The sequence below is a fragment of the Tamandua tetradactyla genome, chromosome 13 (genome assembly GCF_023851605.1).
Source record: "Tamandua tetradactyla isolate mTamTet1 chromosome 13, mTamTet1.pri, whole genome shotgun sequence".
NCBI classification, from domain to species: Eukaryota; Metazoa; Chordata; class Mammalia; order Pilosa; family Myrmecophagidae; genus Tamandua; species Tamandua tetradactyla.
The window spans coordinates 24497411-24524303 of NC_135339.1; the positions used below are offsets into that span (position 1 = coordinate 24497411).

The 26893-nt window shown below is 35.9% G+C and overlaps 1 protein-coding gene and 1 non-coding gene across 6 annotated transcripts in view; both read left to right on the forward strand.

Moving 5' to 3' along the window:
- MICU1 (mitochondrial calcium uptake 1) overlaps positions 1-26893 on the forward strand; it is a 284544-nt gene that overhangs the window by 114761 nt on the left and 142890 nt on the right. For all 5 annotated transcript variants that reach the window (XM_077124976.1, XM_077124978.1, XM_077124977.1 and 2 more), the window contains one exon: positions 14756-14870. In XM_077124976.1, the coding sequence (XP_076981091.1) occupies positions 14756-14870 (115 nt within the window). The remainder of the gene's footprint in view (positions 1-14755; positions 14871-26893) is intronic.
- LOC143654641 (U6 spliceosomal RNA) lies at positions 26550-26653 on the forward strand. Its single transcript, XR_013161847.1, has one exon. It is a non-coding gene; the product is annotated as a U6 spliceosomal RNA (small nuclear RNA).

The following is a 26893-nucleotide window of genomic DNA, read 5'->3' on the forward strand; positions in this document are numbered from 1 at the left end:
AAGTACTATGTCAGTATTGCAGGACAAAGTGCCAGCTAAGAGGCCTCCATAGAACACAAAAGAGTATTTCTAGTAACTAAAGTTCCCATTTGCTCCAAAATTTTTGCTTTTTTATTTGATTCTGCTTCTAGTTTAAATAATTTGAGATTATATTTGATGATTTTATGAAAACTTTGGTGCCTTTGTGATTTAATACATTTTTGAATTTTGTAAGAACCTTTTTGTGAGTTTTAGATACTCATAAACCCAGCCACAAACTGTTATAAATAGATGTATAATTCTAAATGTACCCAAACCATTCTGAAGTATCATGTTCTTAAGACCACTTTTAATAAGATGCCTCTGAAAACATACGATTGACATCTCTCCTTTTCTCCTCTTCTTAATCCCAACTCCAGAAGCATGGAGAAAAATTGTAGATCTTTACTAAAAATTCTAAAGCTACTTAAGGCTTGACTGCACAGAGCACATCACAAAGGAAGACATAATTAATGATAGTGATAACTAAGCCTAAATCATGACCCCAAATGTTCACCCTCACAACCTGCCTTTTAACCACTTATATAATTCTTTATTTACTTATACTTTAAAAAAAAAATCATATACCTTACTAGAAATCAAAAGACCTCGAGAGAAAAATGAGCTGTTAAAGGCAGAAAATACCATGGAGGATTATATCTACACTTACCTGGTCAATTGATTTTTAACAAAGGTGCCAAAATAATTCAATGGAAAGGAAAGTGTTTTCAAACAATGGTTTTGAAGCAACTGGATATATGTATATAATGAACCTCAAACTATATACAGAATTCTCTCAAAATGAATCATGGACCTAAATGTAAAATCTAAAACTATAATACTTCTAGAGAAAAAAATAAGATTATCTTCATGAACTGGAAATAGGCAAAGATTTATTAGACAACATAAGGATGGAATAACTGTAAAAGCAAAAGACAGTATTGACTTTATGAAAATTTAAAACTTCTGATTGTTAAAATAAAAAAGACAAGTCATAGGCTGACAGAAAATATTTTTAATACATATATTTTACTGTATTCTGTATTGCTGCTTAACAAATCCAAAGCTTATTGGCTTAAAACAACAATAATTATTTGTCGTCTCTTATGGTTTCTGTAGATCAGAAATTTCAGGAGTGGTTTGTCCAGATGGCTTCTGACTTAGCCTCATTCATGAGGTTGCAGTCAGATGTTGGCTGGGACCTCAGTCATCTAGCTTGACTGAGACTGAAGGGTTCAGTTCCAAGATGGTGTACTTAAATGACTGATGACGTAGTACTGGCAGATGATGGGAAACTTTGATCCTCTTCCTAGATGCCTTTCCACAGGCCTCCTTGATTGTTCTCTTCAAATAGCAGCTGGTTTCCAATGCCTTTTATGACCTAGCCTCAGAAATCTTATGCCAGCTCTTCAGGTGTATTTTACTGGTCACATAGACCAATGCTGATTCATTGTGGAAGGGGACTATATGAGGGTGTGACTACCAAGAGACAGGAATTATTGGGATCATCTTGGAGACTGGACATCGACAAAAACTTTATATCCAGAATATGTAATGAACTTGTACAGATCAATAATAAAAAGAAAAGCAACCCAATTAAAAATGGACAAAATAGGTTGACTTCCAGGAAGATAGCCGACTAGAACAGTTGAGATTAGCCCTGTTCCACGGAAAAGTTAGAGAAGGGACAGGAGGGTAACCAAGGCGGCAATTCAGGAGTGCAGCTGACCTAGGAGAGCCTTCTGCACCATGTGTGGCAGCCCTGCTTGCAGAGGCCGAGGAGCTGAGAGGCAGAAAGCTGGGGCCTGGCATGGAGGCATGGAGTGGCGGAGCCCGTGGGAGTGCACAGACTGGTACAAGGACTAGGAAGTAAGCCAGGCTGTGTTTCTTGGGTGCGCTATCCTCACCGGTGCACCTCTGAAACCAGAAACTCACCCCATGCCCTACGCACCTGAGCCCCCTCACCCACTCCCATTCTCTGCGCGCCAGCCACCTTCACCCCACCAACCCCCAGTGCATGTACCTGCCCCCCCCCACCCCAAGTGCAACCCAGCCCACCTCTCCAACACACCTACCAAGCACTACTTCCCCCTCCCTGTTCCCTGCACACTGTTACCAGTACATAAAGGTTCCGGGCACTAACCTCCATGCCTAGGCTACCCCTGTCCCCCCACCCATAGTGTTGCACAGCCTAACCCCTCTCTCCCTGAGCTCAGCGCATCCATTTATGGCACTCCCAGGCCCACGCATGTGCACAGGCCCCCAGTCACATCATTCAGCTCTGGGAACTGCACATTATAGCAGTCCTAGAACTGTGCATGCACACAGCCCTCAACCTCACTTCCCAGCTCTGAGAAAGTGCCCACCTACAAAGCTGATTCATTCTGCCCCCAATCCACAAAGGTGTAACACCAACCTGCTGCCTCATCTCTATGCATGTGCACAAAGAGCCCTGTGCCTTAGACCAGCGCATGTCAAGGTTATGTCCCCCAGCACCTGCACAGCTACATCCTCCCCAGCCACTGGGCGCCCATGTTCACAATCACCATCATAACATCCCCAACCTGCACCCATACCTGCCCTGAAACAAATGATGGAACTGAGCGTTCCATGCCATGCCCTACTCCCTGCTGTACCACCATCCTGCAAACACAAGGCCTTAGACTACTGAAAGAAATCAACTCCCAAAGAAATTCAATCAAGAAATCTACATGCAATGAAGGCAGCAGCAGATCACTAACCATATCACAATGCAGACAGATATAGCCCTACCTACTGACCAAATTAAAATACCTGAGGAGACACAAATGTTGGAACAACTAATCAAAGATGTTCATACCACTCTACTTAATAAAATAGGCAGGATAGCAAATGACATAAAGGAGATCAAGAAGACAGTAGCAGAGCACAAAAAGGAATTTGAAAGAATAAATAGAAAAATAGTGGAAATCACAGAGATTAAAGACTGTTAATCAAATAAAAAACATACTAGAGGCACACAACACCAGGTTTGAAGAGACAGAAGAAAGAATAAATGATATAGGGGACAGGATAATTGACTTTGAAGACTCAAAACAGCAAATGGCAAAAAAAAAAAAAAAAGGAAAAAACTGAATGGAAACTCAGGGAAATGAGAGACAAAACAAAGTGCACAAATAAAAGAATCATTGGTGTCCCTGAAGGAGAAGAGAGGAGTAAAAGGCTAGAAAGAGTAGTGGAGAATATAATGGGGGGAAACTTCCCAACCCTCATAAAGGACATAAATATACAAGGCAAAGAAACCCAAACAGCATAAATCCAAAAATAGGCCTTCCCCAAGGCACATACTAATCAGTCTGTCAAATGTTGAAGAGAGGCAAAATATCCTGAAAGCGGCAAGAAAAAAACAATCTACTACATACAAGGGAAACCAAATAAGCCTGAGTTCAGACTATTCAATTAGCACCCTGGAGGCAAGAAGGCAGTGGTATGATATATTCAAGATCCTGAAAGAGAAAGTCTTCCAGCAGGAATTCTGTACCCAGCCGAACTGTTCTTTAAAATTGAGGAAGAGATTAAAACTTTCATGGACAAAGAAGTCCTGAAAGAATTTGTCAACAAGAGACAGGCCCTACAAGAAATACTAAAGGGAGTTCTGCCAGCTGAAAAAAAAAGACAGGAGAAGGTGTCTGGAGGAGGCACAGAATTCAAGAGTACCACTAAGGGTAATTTAAAGAATACAAAGAGAAAGAGGGAAAAGAATATATAGATCTGACAAATAAAATAAAAATGATAAGATGGTGGAATCAAGATGTAACTTTTCAGTAATAACTTTGAATGTTAATGGACTAAACTTGCCAATTAAAAGATACAGACAGGCAGAATGGATTAAGAAGCATAATCCAGCTATATGCTGCTTACAAAAGACTCATCTTAGACACAAGGATACAAATAGATTAAAAGTGAAAGGATGGAAAAAGATTTTCCATGCAAGTTGTAACCAAAAGAAAGCAGGAATAGCTATACTAATATAAGACAAAATATTTAAATGTAAAGACATCAAGAGAGACAAGGACACTATATATTAACTAAAGGGTCAGTTCACCAAGAAGATATAACAATCATAAATGTTTATGATCTCAATGAAGGAGCTCCAAAGTACATGAGACAGACATTGGCAAAACTGAAGGGAGCAATAGATATTCCAACAATAATAGTAGGAGATTTCAATACACCACTCTCCTCTATAGATAGACCAACCAGACAGAACATCAACAAGAAAATAAAGAAGTTAAATAACTTGATAAATGAATTAGACCTAGCAGACATATATAGGTCATTGCAGCCCAAAGCACAAGGTTATACATTCTTCTCTAGTGCTCATGGAACATTCTCCAGGATAGATCATATGCTGGAGCACAAAACAGGTCTTTATAAATTTAAAAATATTGAAATTATTCAAAGCAGTTTCTCTGATCACAATGGGATGAAGCTAGATCTCAATAGCCACCAAAGAATGAGAACATTCACAAATATATGGAGATTAAATAACACAGTCTTAAATATCAGTGGGTCAAAGAAGAAATTGCTAGAGAAGTTAGCAGCTGTCTGGAGATTAATGAAAATGAGAATACAACTTATCAGAACTTATGGGATGCAGCAAAGACAGTGCTGAGAGGGAATAATATTGCCCTAAATGACTATATTAAAAAACAAGAAAGAGCAAAAATCAAGGACTTAATAGCAAACCTGGAGGAACTTGAGAAAGAACAAACAAACTAACCCCAAAGCAAACAGGAGAAGAGAAATAAAAAAGATTAAAGCAGAGATATATGAATGGGAGAACAAAAGAACAATAGAATCTATAAAACCAAAAGTTAGTTCTTTGAGAAAATCAATAAAATCAATGGGCCACTAGCAAGACTGACAAAGAAAATAGAGAGAGGACGCAAATAAACAAAATCAGAAATGAGAAGGGGTGTGTTATCACAGACCCTGAAGAAATAAAAGAAATCGTAAGAGAATATTTTGAACAACTAATTGCCAACAAACTAGGCAACTTAGATGAAATGGACAAGTTCCTGGAGACACACAAACAAGCTAAACTGACTCAGGAAGAAAATAGAAGATCTCAGTAGTCACAAGTAAAGAGATTCAATCAGTCATCAAAAATCTTCCTACAAAGAAAAGCCCAGGGCCAGATGACTTCACAGGGGAATTTTATCAAACATTCCAGAAAGAACTAACACCAGTCCTGCTCAAACCTTTCCAAAAAATTGAGGAAAAAGGAACTCTACCTAACTCATTTTATGAAGCTAATATCATTTTAATACCAAAACCAGGTAAAGATGCTTTAAGAAAGGAAAACTACAGCCCAATCTCCCTAATGAGCATAGATGCCAAAATTCTCAATAAAATATTAGCAAATCAAATCCAACAACACATTAAAAGAATTATGTACCATGACCAAGTAGGGTTTATACCAGGAATGAAAGGATAGTTCAACATGAAAAAATCAATGTTTACAGCACATTAACAAATCAACAGGGAAAAGTCACTTGATCATCACGATATATGTTGAAAAAACATTCGACAAACTTCACCACACTTTTCTGATTAAAAAAATAAAACAATCCAAAAGATAGGAATCAAAGATATCTACCTCAATATGATAAAGGGAATATATGAAAAAACAATAGCCAGTACCATACTCAATGGGAAGAGACTGACTGCGGATATCATCTGCAAATAATGATCATTTGCAGATGATATGATCCTATACTTTGAAGATCCTGAGAAATCTACAATAAAGTTACTTAAACTAATGAAGTCAGCAAAGTGGCAGGATATAAAATTGATGTTCAGAAATCAGTAACATTTCTATACACAAGCAATGAGCTAGCTGAGGAGTCAGTTAAGGTAAAAAGTCCATTCAAAATAGCAGCTAAAAGAATCAGATACTTAGGAATGAACCTAACTAGGGACATAAAGGATTTGTACACAGAAAACTATATAACGTTGCTAAAAGAAATCAAAAGAGATCTAAATAGGTGGAAAGACATTCGCTGCTCGTGGATAGGAAGGCCAAATATAGTTAAGATGTCACTTCTCCCCAAATTGATCTACGATTCAACACATTACTAATCAAAATTCCAACAACCTACTTTGAAGATTTGGAAAAGCTAAGTTACCACATTCATCTGGAAGGGAAAGAGGCCCCAAATTGCTAAAAGCATCCTAAAAAAGAAGAATGAAGTGGGAGGATTAACACTTTCTGACTTTAAAACGTATTATAAAACCACAGTGGTCAAAACAGCATGGTACTGGCACAAAGACAGAAGCACTGACCAGTGGAATCGAATCAAGAGTGAAGAAATAGACCACCAAATCTATGGCCGATTAATTTTTGGCAAGACCTCCAAATCCTCTGAACTGGGACAAAATAATCTTTTCAATAATTGGTCATGGAAGAACTGGATATCAATAGCCAAGAGAATGAAAGTGAACCCCTATCTTACACCTTACACAAAAATTAACTCAAAGTAGATCCAACACCTAAATTTAAGAACTAGCACCATAAAGCTTCTAGAAGAAAATGTAGGGAAATGTCTTGAAGACCTAGTAAGAGGAGGTAGCTTCCTAAATTTTACATCCAAAGCACAATCAACAAAAGAAAAAATAGATAAATGGTAACTCCTCAAAATCAAATGCTTCTGCTCCTCCAAAGACTTTGTCAAAAAGGTAAAGAGGCAGCCAACTCAATGGGAGAAAATATTTGGAAATCACATATCAGACAAAGGTTTGATTTCCTGTATATGCAAAGAAATCACACAACAACAAAAGAACAAACAATCCAATTGTAAAATGGGCTAAAGAAATGAATAGACATTTTTCTGAAGAGCAAATAAGATGACTCAAAAGCATATGAAGAGATATTTTCACTGGCTATAAGGGAAATGCAGATCAAGTCTATAATGAGATACCATCTCACACTTATAAGAATGGCTGCTATTAAACAATCACCATGTGCAGTGGTACAGCCAGTATGGAAGACTGTTTGGTGGTTCCTTGGGAAACTATTAAATATCAGGTTGCCCTATGACCCAGCAATCGCATTACTTGGTATGTACCCAGAAGAGCTGAAAACAATGACACCAACAGACATTTTAATACTAATGTTCATGGCAGCATTATTCACAGTCACCAAAAGATGGAAACAAACCAGATGCCCATTAACAGATGAGTGGATCAACAAAATGTGGTATATACATATGATGGAACATTATGCAGCAGTAAGACAAAATGACATCTTCAAGCACATGACAAAGTGGATGAGCCTTGAGGACATAATGCTGAGTGAAATTAGCCAAACGCAAAACTTTTATGACCAGCATAAAGACATAATCAGAGCCTTATAATACAGAATATTGGGGACTTAGAAATACATAGAAGCTAGAGATGAGTGAACCATTAGGTAACAAGTTTGAACTCCAATGTAAGGGAATAGATAGGAGCGAAGGTGATTCTCTAGTGGGTCTAGAAGTAGAAGATGAACAAGATTGAAAAGGATTATATAGACCATGGTGTCCCACTGACTCATACTAGAAATATGAATGAGTTCTTGTAAGAATTATCAAAGATATGATTCTTGTATTAAGAATGTTTATGTCGACAGTATGGGGGAAAACTGCTATTGCATGCAGTGAGCTGTGTTCAAAAGGAAACTATCAGCACTACCGCAGCAATCGCAGAGGTAAACAATGGGGTGAGAGGCAAGAGTTAAGAGGAGGTTTAGGTGTCCTATTAGGTGAGGGTGTGTTTATTGGTTTTCTGTCTCTTGGGAACAGTGAAGTTATCTAAAATTGAGAATGTTGATGACTGTGGACTTTGGAGCCTCTGCATGCTGCCAAATGAAAGCAGGTGGCTGAAGGACGCACTGATGGGAAAGTCAAATGGTGAACTATGGTGTATACTTATGAATGAAGACTGTGCTGCTGCAAAAAGGAACAATGTCGTGGGGCATGCACCGATTTGAATGAACATGGGACATTTGGTGAGACAAAATAAGCCAGAAACAAAAAACGAACAATGGTATGGTCACCTTTAGAAAATGCTTATAAGAAAACAGGGGCCTAGATTGTAAGCTTTTAGAGCAGACACATAAAGTCTGGAGTGGTGTTTATTATTTCTGGGTTTTGAGAGGCTGTTTTATATATATAGCCTAATATTTAGAAATGAGAATGAAACGGAAAATGTTGGGATTAACGTTATTCAGAACATAGGGATAAGGAAGACAGTGTTTATATTTTAGAGCCACACATACTTTTTGAGACCAATGGAAGAAAGGTTTATTTGATCTGGAACTGAAATTTTCTGTAGTGCATAGTATAATTCAACCTATCTGTATAGCTCATTTGAACAAAAAACACAGGAAGCACAGAATAAGAAAGAGGTCATTTAATCCTGTATATACTATTTTAATGCCTGGAAATATCCTAGAGTATATTAAGCTGATAATCAAAAAGTATTGGCAAAGTCCCCTGAGGGATGTGAGAAAGAATATAGAACTATTAAACCTTACCATCAGGGAATCCCCTGATACTGTGTCAAACTTTAGGAACACCCAGATCAATAAGCCATACCCTCGATCATGCGGCTTACTCTTGTGAAGCTTATTGTTCTCGTTTGCTAGCTGCCAGAAAGCAATATACCAGGAATGGCTTTTAAAAGGGAGGATTTAATGAGTTGCTAGTTTACAGTTCTAAGGCCCAGAAAATGTCCCGATTAAAACAAGTCTGTAGAAATGTCGAATCAAAGGCATCCATCCAGGGAAACACACCTTGGGTTCAAGAAGGCCGATGAAGTTCAGGGTTTCTCTCTCAAGTGAGAAGGCACATGGCAAACACAGTCAGGGCTTCTCATTCAGCTGGAAGAGCACATGGGAACACAGCGTCATCTGCTAGCTTTCTCTCCTGGCTTCTGGTTTCATCAAGCTCCCCAGGAGGCATTCCTTCTTCATCTCCAAAGGTCGCTGCCTCGTGGACTCTCTGCTTTGTAGTGCTGCAGCATTCACTGCTCTCTCTGAATCTCCTTTATTCTCCAAAATGTTTCCTCTTTTATAGGACTCCAGAAACTTATCAAGACCCACCCAAATGGGTAGAGTCATGTCGTCACCTAATCTAGTTTAACAACCACTCTTGATTAAACCACATCTCCAGGGAGATGATCTGGTTACAGTTTCAAACATACAAAATGGAATGGGGATTGTTCTACCTTTATGAAATGGGATTTTGATTAAAACATGGCTTTTCTAATGTACATGCATCCTTTCAAACCAGTGCACTTATGTAGGTAGCATAGAAGCTTAGACTACCTATAGGCATGCCTGAGAGTTACTTCTGGAGGACTTCTGTTGTTGCTCAGATGTGGCCTCAGTCTCTCTAAGCCCAACTCTGCAAGTAAAATCATTGCTCTTCCACTACGTGGGACATGACATCCAAGGGTGAAAGTCTCCCTGGCACCATGGGAGAGGACTCCCAGGGATGAATACAGACCTGGCACCATGGGATGAACAATTCCATCCTGACCAAAAGGAGGAATAGAAGTATAATTAATTAAGTATCAGTGGCAGAGAAAGTTCAGATAGAGTTGAGAGGCTACTCTGGAGGTTGCTCTTACACAAGCAAGACCTTGCTACCTGTCATAACCTGCCAACCCCCAACCAGGACCATTCCAGCCAATCCTAAAGAAGACCTAGGGCAATATAAGATTCCACAAGGGTTCCAGGCAGTAGAATAACTTTCAGAAACCTACAACCTCCAAATGGGTCCCTGGTCCAGATAAGTCTTGAAGCCTAGCCCAGCCTCTCTAGAACATCTGATAGTTCTATCTCCCTACCCCATATTAGTGACAGACCCTTCCAATATAAAAAATTTAGAATTGCCATAGCCCAAACAACCCTGAAGAGAGGTACAGAAGAATCAAAGGTGATGGTGGAATTATACATAGAAGATAGGACTTAGCAAATGAATATGAATGCTGAATCATTAAATTGACATCTCTTTTAGTCTCCAATATTTTAGAGCAGCTAGAAGTAAAAACCTAAAATTGTGAAATTGTGACCCATGCCGAACTCTGAAATATGTTCTACAACTAATTGTGGTGCTGTGCTTGGAAATTTTTAGCTTTTTTGCATATATGTTATTGTTCACAAAAACGAGAAAAAAGTCTATTGTGTTCATAAAAAAGTATTTAAGCTCTCTAGTCTCCTATATTCTGGAGCAGCTAGAAGGAAAGATATGGGAGGATCATATGGTAGCCCATGACAAACTCTGGAATCTAATCTGTAACCACTTTTTGAAGAGTGCTTTGAAAACTATTCTTTTTTATTGCTTTTCTTTGTATATATGTTATACTATAGAATAAAAAAAGTTTTAAAAAATCTGGTATAAGTCTATTATGATCAGACAAGATAGATTCTAATATCAAAACACTACTAGAGATAAAGAGGGTTTCTTCATAATGATAAAAGGTTAAATTCATCAGGAATGTATGTATGTATGTTTCCAATAACGTGACCTTAAAATATATAAATCAAAAATTGACAAAATTTCAAGAAAAAGAGGCGAATCCACAATCAGAGTGGGAAATTTTAATATTCTTCTTTCAATAATAGGTAAAATACAAACAAAAAAATCAGTAAAGTTATAAAAGATTTTAACAACATTTTTTGTTTCAAACATCCCAATGGACGTGTATAGAACACTATATCCAGCAGTTGCAGAATACATACTCTTTTTGAACACACATGGAACAATTACTAAAATTGACCAAAAGCTGGGACATAAAGCAAGTGTCCATTAACTGTAAAGAACTGAAATCATGCAGAGTATGCTTTCTAAAAACAACATATTGTAAATAAAACATCTCAAAACATGAAAAAAAAAAAAAAAACACCAGTGTGGTAGTGGTATAAGGATAGAAATATAATCAGTGAAATAGAATTGAGAAAGTCCAGAAATAAACCCATAAATCTATGATCAATCTATTTTTTCATAAGGAAAGAATAGTCTCTTCAACAAATGGAGCTGGAACAACTGGGTATTATTCTCATGCAAAAGAATAATTTGGTCTCTTACACCCTATGCAAACAACTCAGAATTGGATCAACTCCCTAAATATGAGCTAAAATCTTAAAACTCTTAGAAGAAACATAGGGATAAGTTTTCCTGATCTTCAATTTGGGGAAGATTTCTTAGGAACCCAGAAGAACACACAACAAAAGGAAAAATATAAAAATTGGACTTCATCAAAATTTAGGCTTTATGCATCAGAGGACACTTCAACAAAGTGAAAAGACAACCCAGAGAGTGGGAGAAAATATTTCCAATCATGTATCTAATAAGAGTATAGTATTCTAAACTGTTACAACTCAACAGCAAAAAGACAACCCAATTAAAAAATGGGCAAAGGCCTTGATTAGACATTTCTTCAAAGTTATACAAATGACCAACAAGCACATGAGAAGATGCTTAACATCATTAGTCAATAGGGAAATGCAAATCAAAACGATAATGAGTGACCACCTCACACCCATTAGGATGGCTACAATCAAATTAGTGTGCTCAAGTATGGAGAAATTGTAACCCTCATAAATTGCTGGTGGGAATGTAGCAGCTGTGGAAAACAGTTTGATGGTTCTTCAAATAGTTTAACTTAGAATTACCATATGACCCAGCAGTTCCACTCCTAGGCATATAGCCAAAAGAATTGAAAACAGGTGTTCAAACAGTAATTTGGACCCAAATGTTCATAGGAGTACTATTCACAATAGGCAAAATGTGGAAACAGCCATGAATGAATAAACAAAATATTGTACATGCATCCACTGAAATATTATTCAGTTCTACACAAGAGTGAAATGCTGACACATGCTACAATATGGATGAAGCTTAAAAACATTTTGCTACAGTGAAGGAAGCTAGACGCAGAAGACCACGTATTTTATGATTCCATTTATATTAAATATCCAGAATAGCAAATCCATAGAAACAGCAAATTAGCAATGACCAGAAGCTGGGGAGTGACTCTTAAAGGGTATGGGCTTTCTTTTTGGTGATGAAAATGTTCTAAAACTAGATAGTGATGATAGTTGCCCAATGCTGTGGATATACTGAATGCCATTGAATTGTACAATTGAAAATGGTTAAAGTGGCAGTTTTTTATGTGTGTTTTGCCACAATAAATAGTTACAACAATAATAAACCACAAAAGGAAAAGGAGGAGAAGGACAAAGAAAGGCTTTTCCAAATTACTGGACACCCAGGAAACATAAAAATTAAATGCAGTGTCTGATCGTGGATTAGCTCCTGTACTTGGGAAAGTGTAGCTAAAAAGAACATTTTTTGAATAGTTGACTAAATTTTAAAATGGATTGTAGATTAGGTAATAGTGTATCGGGGTTTTTGGTTTTGATTAATGTGTAGTATGTTATATGAGAGAATGTTTTTGGTCTTAGGAGATACCTACTGAAGTATTTATGTGTGAAGGAATATCATGTCTCCAACTTACTTTTTTTGTGTGTTTTTGGCATGGGCGGGCTCCGGGAATCGAACCCAGGTCTCCAGCATGGCAGGTGGGAATTCTGCCACTGAGCTACCATGCACCACCCTCCCACTTACTTTTAAAATGGTGCAGGAAGAATAAAAACATACATGAAGCAAATGGAGTAAATATGTAAACTATTGATGAATCTAGGTAAAAAGCATATGGGGGAATTTCTTATACTAATCTTTCAAATTTCTATGAGTTTGAAATTATATAAACATTAGAAGTTACAACAAAATTAGATTTGTCTTTTCATTATCTTATAAGCAGCAGCATGGTCCAGGTGATTGTTAGAAAAGTAATGTTAGGTTTTCTTCTTTGGCTTAGCTGCTCCATTTCACTCTGCCCTTAGATTTTTGTCTTTTATGCAAGTTCTGGCTCCCGATGTATTATTTATTTTAATTCCTTATAGCAATATTTCCATAATATCAGTTCATAATTATTAGGTAGTACTCAGCTTCTATACACAATTATTGTCTGGAAAATAATGGAGTGCATTAAGGGGTCTGTTCTCATTTTGTGTATTTTTCCTACTCACATTTATTTTTGTAGTATCTTGTATAATGTAAAAAAGCATATAATCATTTTTTTTATTTTCAGTAATTTAAATATTAGCTTCCCATTAAAAGGCTTTGCTGCTTTAGTCCTCATCCAGTAGTATTGGTTTTGTATGTTTAATCTCTTGGTAGAAGATCAAGTGTGATATGACGTCTAACCCTAATTAGAACATACTGGACTATGTGCTTATTTTTTGTTGTGCCTTCTGTCAGCCACAAATGAAGTGACAAAAGCCCTTTCCTAAGTAGATTCCACCATCAAAATCTAGTACTGCTTTGTTGACATTCAACTATGAACATCTGCCTGTCTAAGGTTACTATCATACAACTATCCAGCAGAGGTTGTGGGTTAACTAAGAAAACTATGCAAACTGCCCTCATGAGATTCCCTTGGTACTCGTGTTTTCAATTGGTTAACCAGTTTTCTTTCCTTTGTGGTATATGATGGGATCGCCACTAGACAGAGGTAACCTATTGGACAGTTGTGTACCTGGATGCTGGTGTGGTGATGCTTGTCAGTTTAGTTTTCATAAAATGACTCCTGAAGTTGTGCCTGCAATCTTGTCTCTTATTTTGTGCTTGCATGACATGATTACTTTGATTGCGCTTTGTTTATTTGGGTTCTTGAAACTTATTTCTTTACCCAGAATAATTCCTTGAATATCTTTGGTTGGGCCAGAACTTTTGAAATTCAGTTCCCAGTCTAACATTTGGTGGATCCTTTTTGGTTTTTTAAAATATCTTTGAGATCTCCACTAAATTTATGGTTTATCTAGGAATTCAAAAAACTAGATAAGTTTGCTTAAGCACCCAAGAAGAACCCAACTGCCAGACAGACCATTTCCAAAGCTGGGAATTAACTCTCTATGTAAGTTTTATGGATTAGAGGAAAGGAATAAATGTACTCACAGTAAAAGCTAAGTTTTGGGAGACAGTTTCTTCAAATGGCTGAAATTTAGGTGTCTCCACCAAGCCAATGGTAGATATGATTAAATTAAATCATGCCTCCAACTTGGCATGCAAGTCTGATTTGGAATTATATTTCAGATATACTGTTTACTCTGCATACTGTTCTGTGTTCCAAAATGAAGATTCTTAGGGACATAGGTAAAAATTAAAATTAGTATCTCAAAAATTAGTTTTCTAAGCTTTTTTTGGGACCTTGGAAATAGTAGCTTACCTCCTTTCTGATCACGAGCAATGTTTTTCTTGGGCGATTAGAATCGATTTCCTTTAGGTTTTTCTTTTTTTTTTTTTTTTAACTACTCTATGTGTCTCTATAGAAGAAGATGGATAGTTTTAAAATAATACCAAAAAAAGCAACCTAAAATAGACCTATATATAAGTGGTAACAGCTCATAAAATTGAAACTATTTTCCAATTTTTATATTAAACCAGTGCTTAAATAAAGTATTTTATAATTTTCATCACCTTGAAAACTTTAAAGGATCCATTGATTGGGAATGGCCCACTGAGAAATGCTTATGATGAATAGCATAAAACTGTCAGATAAATGATGGCTCATCACTTACTATTTATTTTCTAATTCAGTTATATCTTCTTTTTGTCTTTTGGTGGGACAACACATTTGATAGAAAATTTCCCAAGAACGAGAAAAATTTGCTGATGAAGGCAGTATATTCTACACCCTTGGAGAATGTGGGCTCATATCCTTTTCAGACTACATTTTTCTTACAACTGTTCTTTCTAGTGAGTATAAACTTTTCCTTTTATTTGTTTGTGGGAAAATAAGTTGATTGGAGGAAACAGGACAAGACATGTTGGTAGAACTATAGAGCTAATTGATTACAAATTACATAAAATTTCATTTGTTTTGAATTATTTTTAACATGTCTGGAACCACCTGAGAAGGAAGGAGTAAGAAAACTTAAAGTATCAAGGTAAAGTTTAAAAAAAACTCAACTATGAAGTTCCAGCTGTTTTTAACTGGAGCTTTGTCTTCTGTCAAGATGAATTATATAATGCCTGCTCTTGTAGCCTTCATTAATAATACTATTACTACTACTTCCCCAGCAAGTTGCATGTTGATCTAGTATTTTCTCCACTAATATTCATTCTTGAATCTTAGAGGAATATTTTTGAAATATCAAAATGAAAATTTGAGAAATTTTAGATCACTGATAAATTTCTGATTTTTTTAAAAGTTAAACAGCTGTGTTGATTAGTATACTACTGGTGTTTCTAAATTTTTTTTCACACTGAAGGGTGTAGCTTTTTTAACTATATAGAAAAAGAAAATAAAATAAATGTTAATAGCTCTCTGCAATCTGTTAAAAGATACCTTTTTTCTGTCTGGGCATATCAAACAAAGTGACCATCACTCTTTCCCTTCCACCAAATCAGTCATCTCTAAAGATAAAGATAAGACAGCTTATAAAAATGACATATACCGTTCCTGTCACAGCGGTGATCACAGCTGTAAGGATTGACAGGAAAATGAAGAAATAAAAACTAATAGGCCTTACCAAAGCTGTCTCTGGGGCAGTGTTTGAATAAATTTGTGTGGTACACCAGTGCTTTGGCAATATAAACATAAATTGATTTACTATGAGGACCCAAAATAGTAAACTAAGTTAAATCACACTTATGATCTTAAATAGTATATTGTTAGAATTAATTATTACTGTGTAGGGCATGGGTTTTTGAAACAGATTTTGGTTCAAATCCTGGCCCAACCACTTCTTAGCTTTGTGTTTTGAGGCAAGTTACTGAATTCTGTTCTTCTCTTTCATCCATAAAATGAAGATGGCACTGATATGAGATCATGCATATGAAGTACCTAATTCATTTAGTAGGTGTGCTGTTTATCTTGGATTTTGTTCTTGAAACTCTGTCAAAACATTTGATTTCATGTCTGATTTAAAAGATCTGTAACTCTCATCATAAAAAACATCAGAATTAGTGGGGATTTTTTAAATTTTATTGTGACTTAGATAGAATTTACATTAAATAAGCGTAATGTGGCAGAAAGAGTATGCATTTAAGTGAAGAGACCAGCTAGGACAACTGCAGTGATATATAATATATACTTTGGCAACAGTCCCAGTAAATGATGAACCGAAATGAAGTGTTAACCTGTTTCTATTACTTAGTCCTATTATCTTCGTAACTTTCTGAGTGCCAGAAGGACCAAACAAAACAGAACCTTTAGAATACCTGGCAAATTGTGCAGCTCTCTTAACTCAACCATTTAAAAATATGTTCAGAAAATGTCACATTGATATGTTGAGTTCTGGGAACCATTCCAAGCAACTCTGACGAACCAGGCACCTTTACTTCCTGGTGCTTAGCTTCTAGTTTGTAATGTGGTGAGTGGTTTATAAAAATGCTTAATTTTACTGCATCATTTACTTTATGTATTTGTCAGAAATGAAGAAAACAATAAGAATATGATTTGAAAATTTTCTTTTTATCATGATTTTGAGCATTCTGATTACAATATGCATTCAGTGTTTCTCAGCTTTGGCATTATTAATATTTGGGGCAGGATAATACATTGTTGTGGGGAACTGTCTTGTGTATCATAGAATGTTTAGCAATAGCCCTAGTTTCTATCCACTAGATACCATTTGCAACCCACCCCTACCCTACCGATTGTGACAACCAGAAATGTCCCCCAACTTTGACAGATGTCCCCAGGGGTATCCATGGGGGAAGGAAGTGCACAATCATCCCTGATTGAGACTCATTGTTATAATGTGGTTTTCAGTAGTGTTTCTTTTTTATATATGCTGTGCCTTGGTATCATTTTCTTCATGTTTCTTGTTTTAGGGTTTGTTGAGTTTCTTCAATCTATGGGCTTATAGCTTACATATAAGCTTGGTTCATTTTTAGCCATTATTTCTTTAAATATTTTTTCTGTGCTCCATCCTCCCTGCCTTCGAGCACTCAGATTATACAGCTATTGTATTTTCTTCACATCAGTCCTATCCTCTTTTTACTTTTGAGGAATTTGAGTAATACAGAGACTTAAAGAACTTTCCCAGAGTCCAATAACTAGTAAGCAGGTGATTCAGGATTAGAACCCCCAGGCAGACCCCAGCATCTGGACTCTTATTTCTTGGCTTTACTGCTGTGGTCAGATTTTTAGTAGTGATAAGCCATAACTTACTTTAGTAAGCCTCATCTTTCTAAGTCTGGGCTATGTGAAAGATGGTCATAAATTTTCCTATAGATAATAGGCAGTCAAGCATCCTTGCAATCTGAATGTTCCACACTAGATTGTGTGCTTTATCTAACAAGCCATGGGGAAAGATCCTACAGAAGTTACACTGACATCACTTCTTTTCCATCTCCAAGTTGCTGCTTGGACCACAGTAAACAAAATGTTTTGTGCATCTCCGTCCTTGTAGGTGCCAGAGATTATTACAGTCTAGGTGCACTAAATGGTTCATAAGTCATCCCACAAGAGGAAATACAATTCCCTAAGCATCAAAAGTTTTAACAAGGGTGGCCTGGCACCAAAAATTTACATATGCATATTCATTCATGTTCACTTTGGTGAACATCAGGGGCCATTCTTGAGATTTCAAACATTGAGCCAGAGCAATATAAACGGCATCTGAGGTTGTGTTTTCTTTCAAAGTTAATGGTCTCAGTGGTGGTCTAGAAATTGCCATGATTTTGAAGAAGCTCTTCCCTAATGGACAGACACTTAGAACCTCAAAGTACTTTAAAAACTCTACTGTGTTGTCTAAAATAAAATTTGACAACTATGTATAGTAAATTACTCATTTTCTTTCCAAATTTATAATTCTGTCTCTTGAAAATAAAATTAAGAAACTCTGCTTTTCTTATTCAACTTCGTTATTTGGAGAATTTCTGATATTCTCTCAAGTAGTGGGGACAAGCAAATCAATAGGCTGAGCCCTTGATCTTGAGGTTCGCTCCTGTGAAACATTCCTGCAACAGATAGACTGAGCCTACTTAAAATTATGCCTAAGAGTCACCCCCAGAGAACCTCTTTTGCTTCTCAGATGTGGCCTCTCTCTCTAAGCCAAATTGGTAGGTGAACTCACTGCCCTCCCCACTATATGGAACATGATTCCCAGGGGTGTAAATCTCCCTGGCAATATGGGACAGAACTCCCAGCATGAGCCAGAACCTAGCATCATGGGATTGAAAAATCCTTGACCAAAAGGGGGAAGAGAGAAATGAGACAAAATAAAAATAAAAATAAAAATAAAAATAAAAAATCGGTTGATTTTAAACAGTGTCCAGAGGTTATCCTGGAGGTTATTCTTATGCATTATATAGATATCCCTTTTTAATTTATGGTGTATTGGAGTGGCTGAAGGAAAGTACCTGAAACTGTTCAGCTGTGTTCCAGTAGCCTTGATTCTTGAAGACGATTGTATAACAATATAGCTTTTACAATGCAACTGTGTGATTGTGAAAACCTTATGTCTCATGCTTCTTTTATCCGGGAATTGGACAGATGGTAAAAAGTGTATGGACAAAAAAATACTAATAGGGAAGATAAGCAGTAAAGTAAATTGGGTAGATTGAAATATTAGTGGTCAATGATAGGGGAGGAGCAAGGGGTATGGGATATATGAGTTTTTTATTTTTTATTTTTATTTCTTTTTCTGGAATGATGCAAATGTTCTAAAAAAATTGTCGTGGTGATGAATACACAACTATGTGATATTTTGAGCCATTGATTGTACACCATGTATGGACTGTATGTGTGTGAAGATTTGTCAATAAAAAAATTTTTTTAAATGCTGCTTTTCTAAAGAAAGTATATTATGCAATATAGTTTCTCCTGTTAGAGTTAATTCTTCCTATTTGAACTTTTTGGAAGTTTGAATTTTAGTGGAACAAATGTTTATTAGGCACATATTGAGAATAACAAATTTGGCAGAAATATCTTTGCTTACAATAAGCGGTGGCATAATTTCCTCATCTTCTCTGTACCTGTGGACATAGCCTCTAATTTAAATAATGGGGGCTGTCGTGGTCAGATTCATGTGTCATCTTGGCCAGGTGGTGGTATGCAGTTGTCTGGTTGGGCAAGTGCTGGCCTGTCTGTTGCTATGAGGACATTTCATGGACTTAAATCATGATCACGTTGGCTGCATCCATAGCTAATTGCATTTGTAATCAGCTAAAGGGAGTGTCCGCTGCAATGAGCGATACTTAATCTAATCATCAGAAAGCTTTTAAGGAGGATTCAGAAACGACAGTTACTCTTCCTACTTCAGCCAGCCAGCCTCTTCTGTGGAGTACGTCCAGACCCTTTATCAGAGCTGCCAGCTTCCCAGCCTGCCCTGTGAATTTTGAACTCTACATTCCCACTGTATGTGTATATATATATGAGACAGCTTTATAAATTTTATATCTACAGATATCTCCTGTTGATTCTGTTTCTCTAGAGAACCCTAGCTAATACACAGGCCTTCCTTGGCCAACCTAAAATTTTAAATATATTTTATCCCTTCTTCCACATACATACACACTTCTAAATCCCTTTCCTGCCTTTTTTATTTGCTCCTTTGTACTTATTCCTGTTTACTTTTCTATATAATTTATTTATCTTGTTTATCTTGTTTATCTGTCTCCCCACCTAGAATGTAAACAACATGAACAGTGATCATGAGTTCATGATGATATTGACTATAGATATTTACTGTATATAAGACATAGGCCAGTGTAACAAAGCAAGAATATAATATGTATTTTCTTTCATCTTCTCCAAGAGAAAGTTTAGCAAACATAAGATTTGACTTTGCTACTTAGATTCTAAATTAAGATCAGTTCTTGTAGCTATTGATTTTTTCTGTCTACAGACAGTACAAGTGGAGCATAACATCTGATTTAAGTAGAATATCAGATATTAATAAAGTTTGGGGGCAGATCTAATTAACTCTGGCATAATTCAGTGTATTCTCGTTTGATTCCTTCTAGATTTGGAGGAATCAGTGGAGAAATTGAATTACGTAGATTTTCACTATAGCTGCATTTGGTTATACTGAAATTAAATCATGTCCTCATTGTGGTATATTTTCCTCACAAATATACAAAACCTCTTGAGAAATTATAAAAGCATGAGAGTGGAAGCTTAACATTTTTTTTCTACCTTACTAAGGTCAAGAGCCAGTCACAAAGAATGTGACTTGAGAATGATGCTGATCAATAATATTCCTTCCAGTGAAAATGTTATAGAAGTTATAAATAAAAATAATTTTTCAGGTTGAGTGATCTATTGAAAAAGATGGTATATCTTCTTGACAGATTTAAGGCAGTTATAAATCTTTTTTAACTGGAACATCAGAATTGGGGATTCTGATTACAGAGAATTTTTGGCTTTACAGATATGTAAATTTATAAAATTTACAAATTTTACAGAGAAAATTTGGTTTAAATTTAGCTTTTAAACCAATATATTAATATATATATATTAAGGCTACGAATATATATTCTTATATTCGTAGCCTTATCTTGGCTATCTATATTGAAAGGATGGAGCTCCAGAAACTGTGTGCTCCTAACTAGATTTCTATAACATTTTAAGTCAATATTCTCAGAATTTAAAAAAACTGAAAATGGATCTATTCAAATAAAACACAAGTATTAAAAGGCCAATAACAGAAATTCATTCCCTTACAGGTATAAAATTATGAAATTTTCCTGAATATAACATATAAAATATATATAAAAATAATATATATATTTCATGTTTGAAGAATATCTGCCATTGCTAAATTGACATTGTAAAGAGAAAGACAACCGGATGAAAGGCTAATCTTTTCCAGTGTTATTCTTGAGTCTAAGACCTGCTTAGAATTTTGGAAATATTCATTTGCATGCTATGTATATATATATCATTGTGTTGTTTACTAGGAACTTCCTTCTCTAGAATAACCTGTTTTTATAGTAAAGTCATTGTTTATTTTTATTAAAAATTCATATTTTTTAAAGTAATGGTTTTAAATGAAAGTATTTATAGATGATATTAAATTCAATTTTCAGCAAGATGAATTTGAAACACAATTCCTTTTCAGTAGCCACAGCTGTTATACTAAGTTGAAGCATTTAAATCTTTGTTTCAATAACCACACAAGAATTTTAGTCCAAATGAGCAAAAAACAAGTGATAATGGCATTTAAACTTGGTTAAATCTGCTTGTGACTACACTGGAAGTGTCAAATATTTTCTTTCTCTGCAAAAGGAAATTTCTCCTTTGGCAACACTTGCTTGGGATTAATTCTGAGGATTAGTAAGGCCAGGGAGAGAAAAGAGGCTCGATAGGCAAATTGTGGTTTTTAAAGAAAATAAGATCTGGGGTGGTGTGAAAGTGGCTCAGTGGCAGAATTCTTGCCTGCTACGCTGGAGACCCAAGTTCGATTCCTGGTGCCAGCCCATGAAAAAAAAATAATAGTAAGATCCAAATGTATTGTGACTGTTATATTCAGGAAAATTTCGTAATTTTATACCTGTAAGAGAATGAGTTTCTGTTATTGGCCTTTTAATACTTGTGTTTTATTTGAATAGATCCATTTTCAGGTTTTTTTAAATTTTGATTGAACTGTGGTGCCCCATAGCAGTTCCAGATACATTTGCATGAAAATGCTTGCTAATTCAAAAGATTCTCAAATTGATGAATGTTGAGGCAATAGATATGGAATCACTAGATAATATCTTGAGGGTAGGAAGTAGGAACTATGTCATATGGCTTTGTATCCCCAAAGTACCTCACACTGTATCCTGCTAATGGTAGTCATTCTAAAAATATTTAAATGAAAGGATGGGGCCTCTCTGAGTCCTTATTATGTAGAAAAGAGATACAGCCACCTAGGCATCTCTGTAGCCCTGATTACACTGTCGGGTGAACCTTGGTATACTTTTCTGCCAAACTTAGCCTTCCCTTCATTTCCCTAGAACAGATTGTAGAAATTTCCCTGATCCCAGCCCCTTACAAGTCTTCTAACTTCTTTCCTACCTATTTCAGGCTTTACCCTGTCCTGATTTGGTTCTGCTAACTGTTGAGATGGCTCTGTAGAAATTTAACCCTTAATAGTTGTTTGATGATGATGATGCTTATGATGTGTGGGCATCTGTGTATCTATGATACAAGTATCCTCAGCATCTTGACTTGTATTTAAAATTAATTTACAGTGATAGTTATTCTATATATATATATATATATAAAGAATATATATATATATATACACACACATGCACAGAGACATGACAAAAGCTAGAAAATTAATTAGAATAGCTAAAATTTTCTGTTTGGACACAGTTGAAAATCCAGATAGATTTTGGGTGAATGTCAAACCCTGTCACATATAAAGAAGGACCTTCAAATTAGTACAGGGAATTATAGTTAGTAATATAGTTATAAAAAATGTGTTATCATCATCATTTAAACAATCCAAACACAAGGAGTCCAGAAAACGAAGGAGAGCCATTAATCCTGTATAGCTTAATGTAATACCTGGATACATTCCAGAGTATATTAAGCAGATAATCAAAAAGTACTGACAAAGTCCCTTGAGGGATGGGAGAAAAAATTTGGAGCAATTAAACTTCATCACTGGGGAAACCCCAGATACTGTGTCAAACTTTAGGGACACCCAAATCAATAGGCCAAGCACTTAATCTTGAGGTGTGCTCTTGTGAAGCTTATGCATGTAGCAGAGAAACTTAGCCTGCCTATAGGTATGTTCTAAGAGTCATGTCCAAAGGACCTTTTTTGTTGCTCAGTTGTGGCCTCTCTCTAAGCCCAACTCTGCAAGTGAAACCTATATGCAATGATAATAAGGCCATAGTAACTGTTTCATATAGTTTTATTGTTAAGTGATTTTCAAGTATAAGCAAGACTGGGTCAGTATGACTTTTAAGATTGCTCTGAGAACATATATTACATTTGTAGGTGTTTTTCTTCCTTCTCAGAATTTGTTAGAGTAGAAGCATGGTTCTTCTATACAGATTCTTCCAGTAAGTGCTGCAAGAATAGCAATCTAACTGCCCCCTCCCCAGCAGTCCTATTTTAATGGAGTTCTGGCTCCCCTATGACTAACTGTAGACCAGTAAGTTATAGATTTTTCATGGGTTTTTCTAGGAGCTTTACAAAATGTAAACATCATGGTGATACCTTGCATCCTGGACAGCTATACCCCTGGCCTACTATAAAGTTAAAATGGTCTAGACATGGGCTCAGTCCCTGAAATAACAAGAGATGGTCTTTCCTCATAAAGGTCTGAAGGACTCATATAGGATATAGTTGATTACCTCTTTGAAAAAGCAATTTGTTGTTCCTCTCTCATTTGACTTCTGAATTCGTAGTATTTCTAAAACCATCTGTACAGTCAGAATTAACTATTAAAATTGACATTTAGATTTACTTGACTGTTTAGTATTGGTGAGAGCATAAATTATTGACACCATCTTTCTAGAATCTGTATTTGTTTCTGCTCACCCTACATTCAAAAAAAAAAAATCAATATTACCTTTCACATAACACAACAAAATTAGGTAAAAAATGAAAACTCCTTAGTGGAAATAAGTTCATACTAAATTATGACTGACCTATAGGTTTCCTTATTAATCCTAGAAATATTTTCAAGAAGATCCTTGTAAATCAAGAAAAGTCCTTATGTGGTAGCGGTTTATGCAGTAGAAGTGGTTACACTATGATTAAATCCTTGAAAATATGAATATGATATATTTTGAATCCTCAGAATCATTTAAAAAATTGATGGACAAAGGGCTTGATATTGAGTACCTTTATAAATTGCTTACTAAAACTTAATTTCCTCTGCCATTTTTTTTTCTTTTCCTCTACTATTTTTTTATGCTGTAGTTCACATCGAAATCACGAGTCCAAAGAGAAACTTTTGGGATGAAACTGATGTCTTTTCCTTTGGCTCTTTCACTTCCATCCTGTCCAGGAAGTAATGTATACATACACACATAGATAGATAGACATATATGGGCATGTATTCACACACTCACTGTGTGCAGAGCAGCTGCAGTCTATGCCTTCTAAGAAGTGGAAGGCATATAAATAGTGTTTTAAAATATATCTTAAATCATATATATAAAGGAGTATTTTCCCCCTCAAAATAGTCCCCTTCCCTTCCCATTATTTGGTTCTTCACTAACACACATATACACACAATTTAGTCAAGGATTGCATAGTAAAGCAAAAGAAAAGAAGTCAACTTTCTTCAGCTTCCAAAATTGTTCCAACCAATCATTGGCTTATGAGTTTTTTATAAGAGATTTCGAAAAGACTTCCCAATTCTGTTTATGTACTCAGTGTCTCTAAGGATGCTCCCAAATGTGGCTGAAATTTCTCAATAAAGCCATTTGTCTTCCTGTTCATCCATCTTCCTGCCTTTTACCTATAGTATTGAGGACTTCGCATTTACTTCAAATTATTAGGGATTGGTAGTTACATGGAAGGGGCTGGATGAAAGCTATGAAAAATGTGCCTGGAAGTAGAACCAGAAATGAGGGAGAGACTGATGGGTTTTAAATTAAGAATGACTTTTATGTTCTAGAGACTTAAGTTGGGAAATTTGTGAACTATATAGATCCTCTTGACCTAAATAGGAAAAAAAGGCCTAGAGAAAATAATTTATCCCCAGCCTCACTAACCCACAAATATGGCTAAAGACATCGAACATTCTTAACAACCAGTGCTTTTACAAAAAGGAAAAAGAGTGCTGTTTATTGGGTACAGTGGATGAAAAAGAGAGTGACGTAAACTGCCTTATTCCTCCTTTCTTCCACCTGTGGTCTTAGGCATTATAAACTTGTGATCCAGGTTCTTTAACCTGATAGTGAAGATTTGGCTAGTGATGGTTATTAATAGTGTTTTCTCTTGAACCATGACTTTAATTCTGCTGGGTTTCTATTAGCAGATGCCTTTTCAAAAGTGAAAGTCATAGGATCAAGTTGGGCTACTGAATTATCCATTCAATAGAGTGCATGCCACAGCAATCCCACCTCAGGACCTAGGTTCACTGCTCTGATGGGATTTGTCCTGGGGTAACTTTCCCCAGAAAACAGACTCTGAAATGGGAATTTGTATATAGGATGTTTATTGGGAAGTGCTGTCAGTCAGGAACAACATTGTGAAGGGGCAAAGGAAGCAGGATTCAGAAGAGACAAGTGAATTATCATGCAGTTATAACCAAGACTCAGCTAGATCCCATGGGAACTCTGGAGAGGGATATCACCATTGAGGCAGGAGGGCTACTGTCACCTCTATCCATTTCCAAATGTTTAAGTTTGACCTTCTTAAAAATCTGCACATATTAAGCAACCACTCCCCATTCTCTAGCCTTATTCTATATCCTGGTCTATGAGTCTATATCTATGTCTACGAGTTTACATATTACATTAGTTCATATCAGTGAAATCATACAATATTTGACCTTTTGAAATATTTGATTTCAGACAATATTTGAAATCATACAACATACAACACAAAAGGTCATATGTCCTCAAGGGTCATCCATGTTGTTGCATGCTTCAGGACTTCATTCCTTCTTACTGCTGAATAATATTCCATCCTATGTGTATATCACATTTTATTTATCCATTTATCGTTTGATCCATCATTTGGCAGTTGTGAGAAATGCTGCTTTTAACATCATGTACAAATGTCTGTTCACATCCTTGTGTTCAGATCTACTGGCTATATGCCAAGTAGCAGGATTGCTGGGTCATAAGGCAACTCTATTCTTAGCTTTCTGAGGACCTGCCAAATAATCCTCCCCAGTGCCTATGTCATTTTATATTCTCACCAGCAGTGAATAAGTGTTCCTCTTTCTCCATATCCTCTCTTGCACTTGTAGTTTTCTGGGTTTTGTTGTTGTTGTTGTTGTCTTATAATGCCCATTCTAATAGGTATGAATTGATAACTTATGGTGGTTTTGATTTACATTTCTCTAGTAACTAGTGAAGCTGAGCATCTTTTCATGTGCTGTTTAGCCATTTGTATTTTCTATCTGGAAAACTATTCATATTTTTTGCCCATTTTTTTAATTGGATTGTTGGTCTTTTTATTGTTGAGTTGTAGAATTTCTTTAAATATTCTCAATATCGAACCGTTATCAAATTTGTGGTTTCCCAATATTTTTTCCCATTGGATTGGCTGCCTTTTCACCCTTTTGACAAAGGCCTTTGAAGCACAGAAGTATTTAGTTTTGAAAAGGTCCCATATATCTATTTTTTTCTTTCCTTGCTTATCCTTTGGATGTAGAGTCTAAGAAACCATTACCTATCACAAGATCTGAAGATGCTTCTCTACATTTTTCTAGGAGTTTTATAGTACTGGCTTTTATATTTAGGTGTTTGATCCATTTTTTTTTATAAAGAAGTAAAATCTTTATTTAAAGTACATTTCTCATGCTTGCTTCGGCAGCACATATACTAAAATTGGAACGATACAGAGATTAGCATGGCCCCTGCACGAGGATGACATGCAAATTCGTGAAGCCTTCCATATTTAAAAAAAAAGAAAAGAAAAAGAAAAAAATAATAAAGTACGTTTCTCTGGTGCATAAAAATTGTTTCTCTAAAGTGCAAAGTGCCCTTTATTCACCTCTTGCAAAATAATTCAATTTTACAAAACTAAAAGGCTATTTCTCTTTATACATTTACTTTTTTCTTAGAAAAACAATCCAATGCTGCTATAAACTGACTTTAATCATTATAAGGTGTAACTCTGTCTCTCTCTTGGTAAGATAACT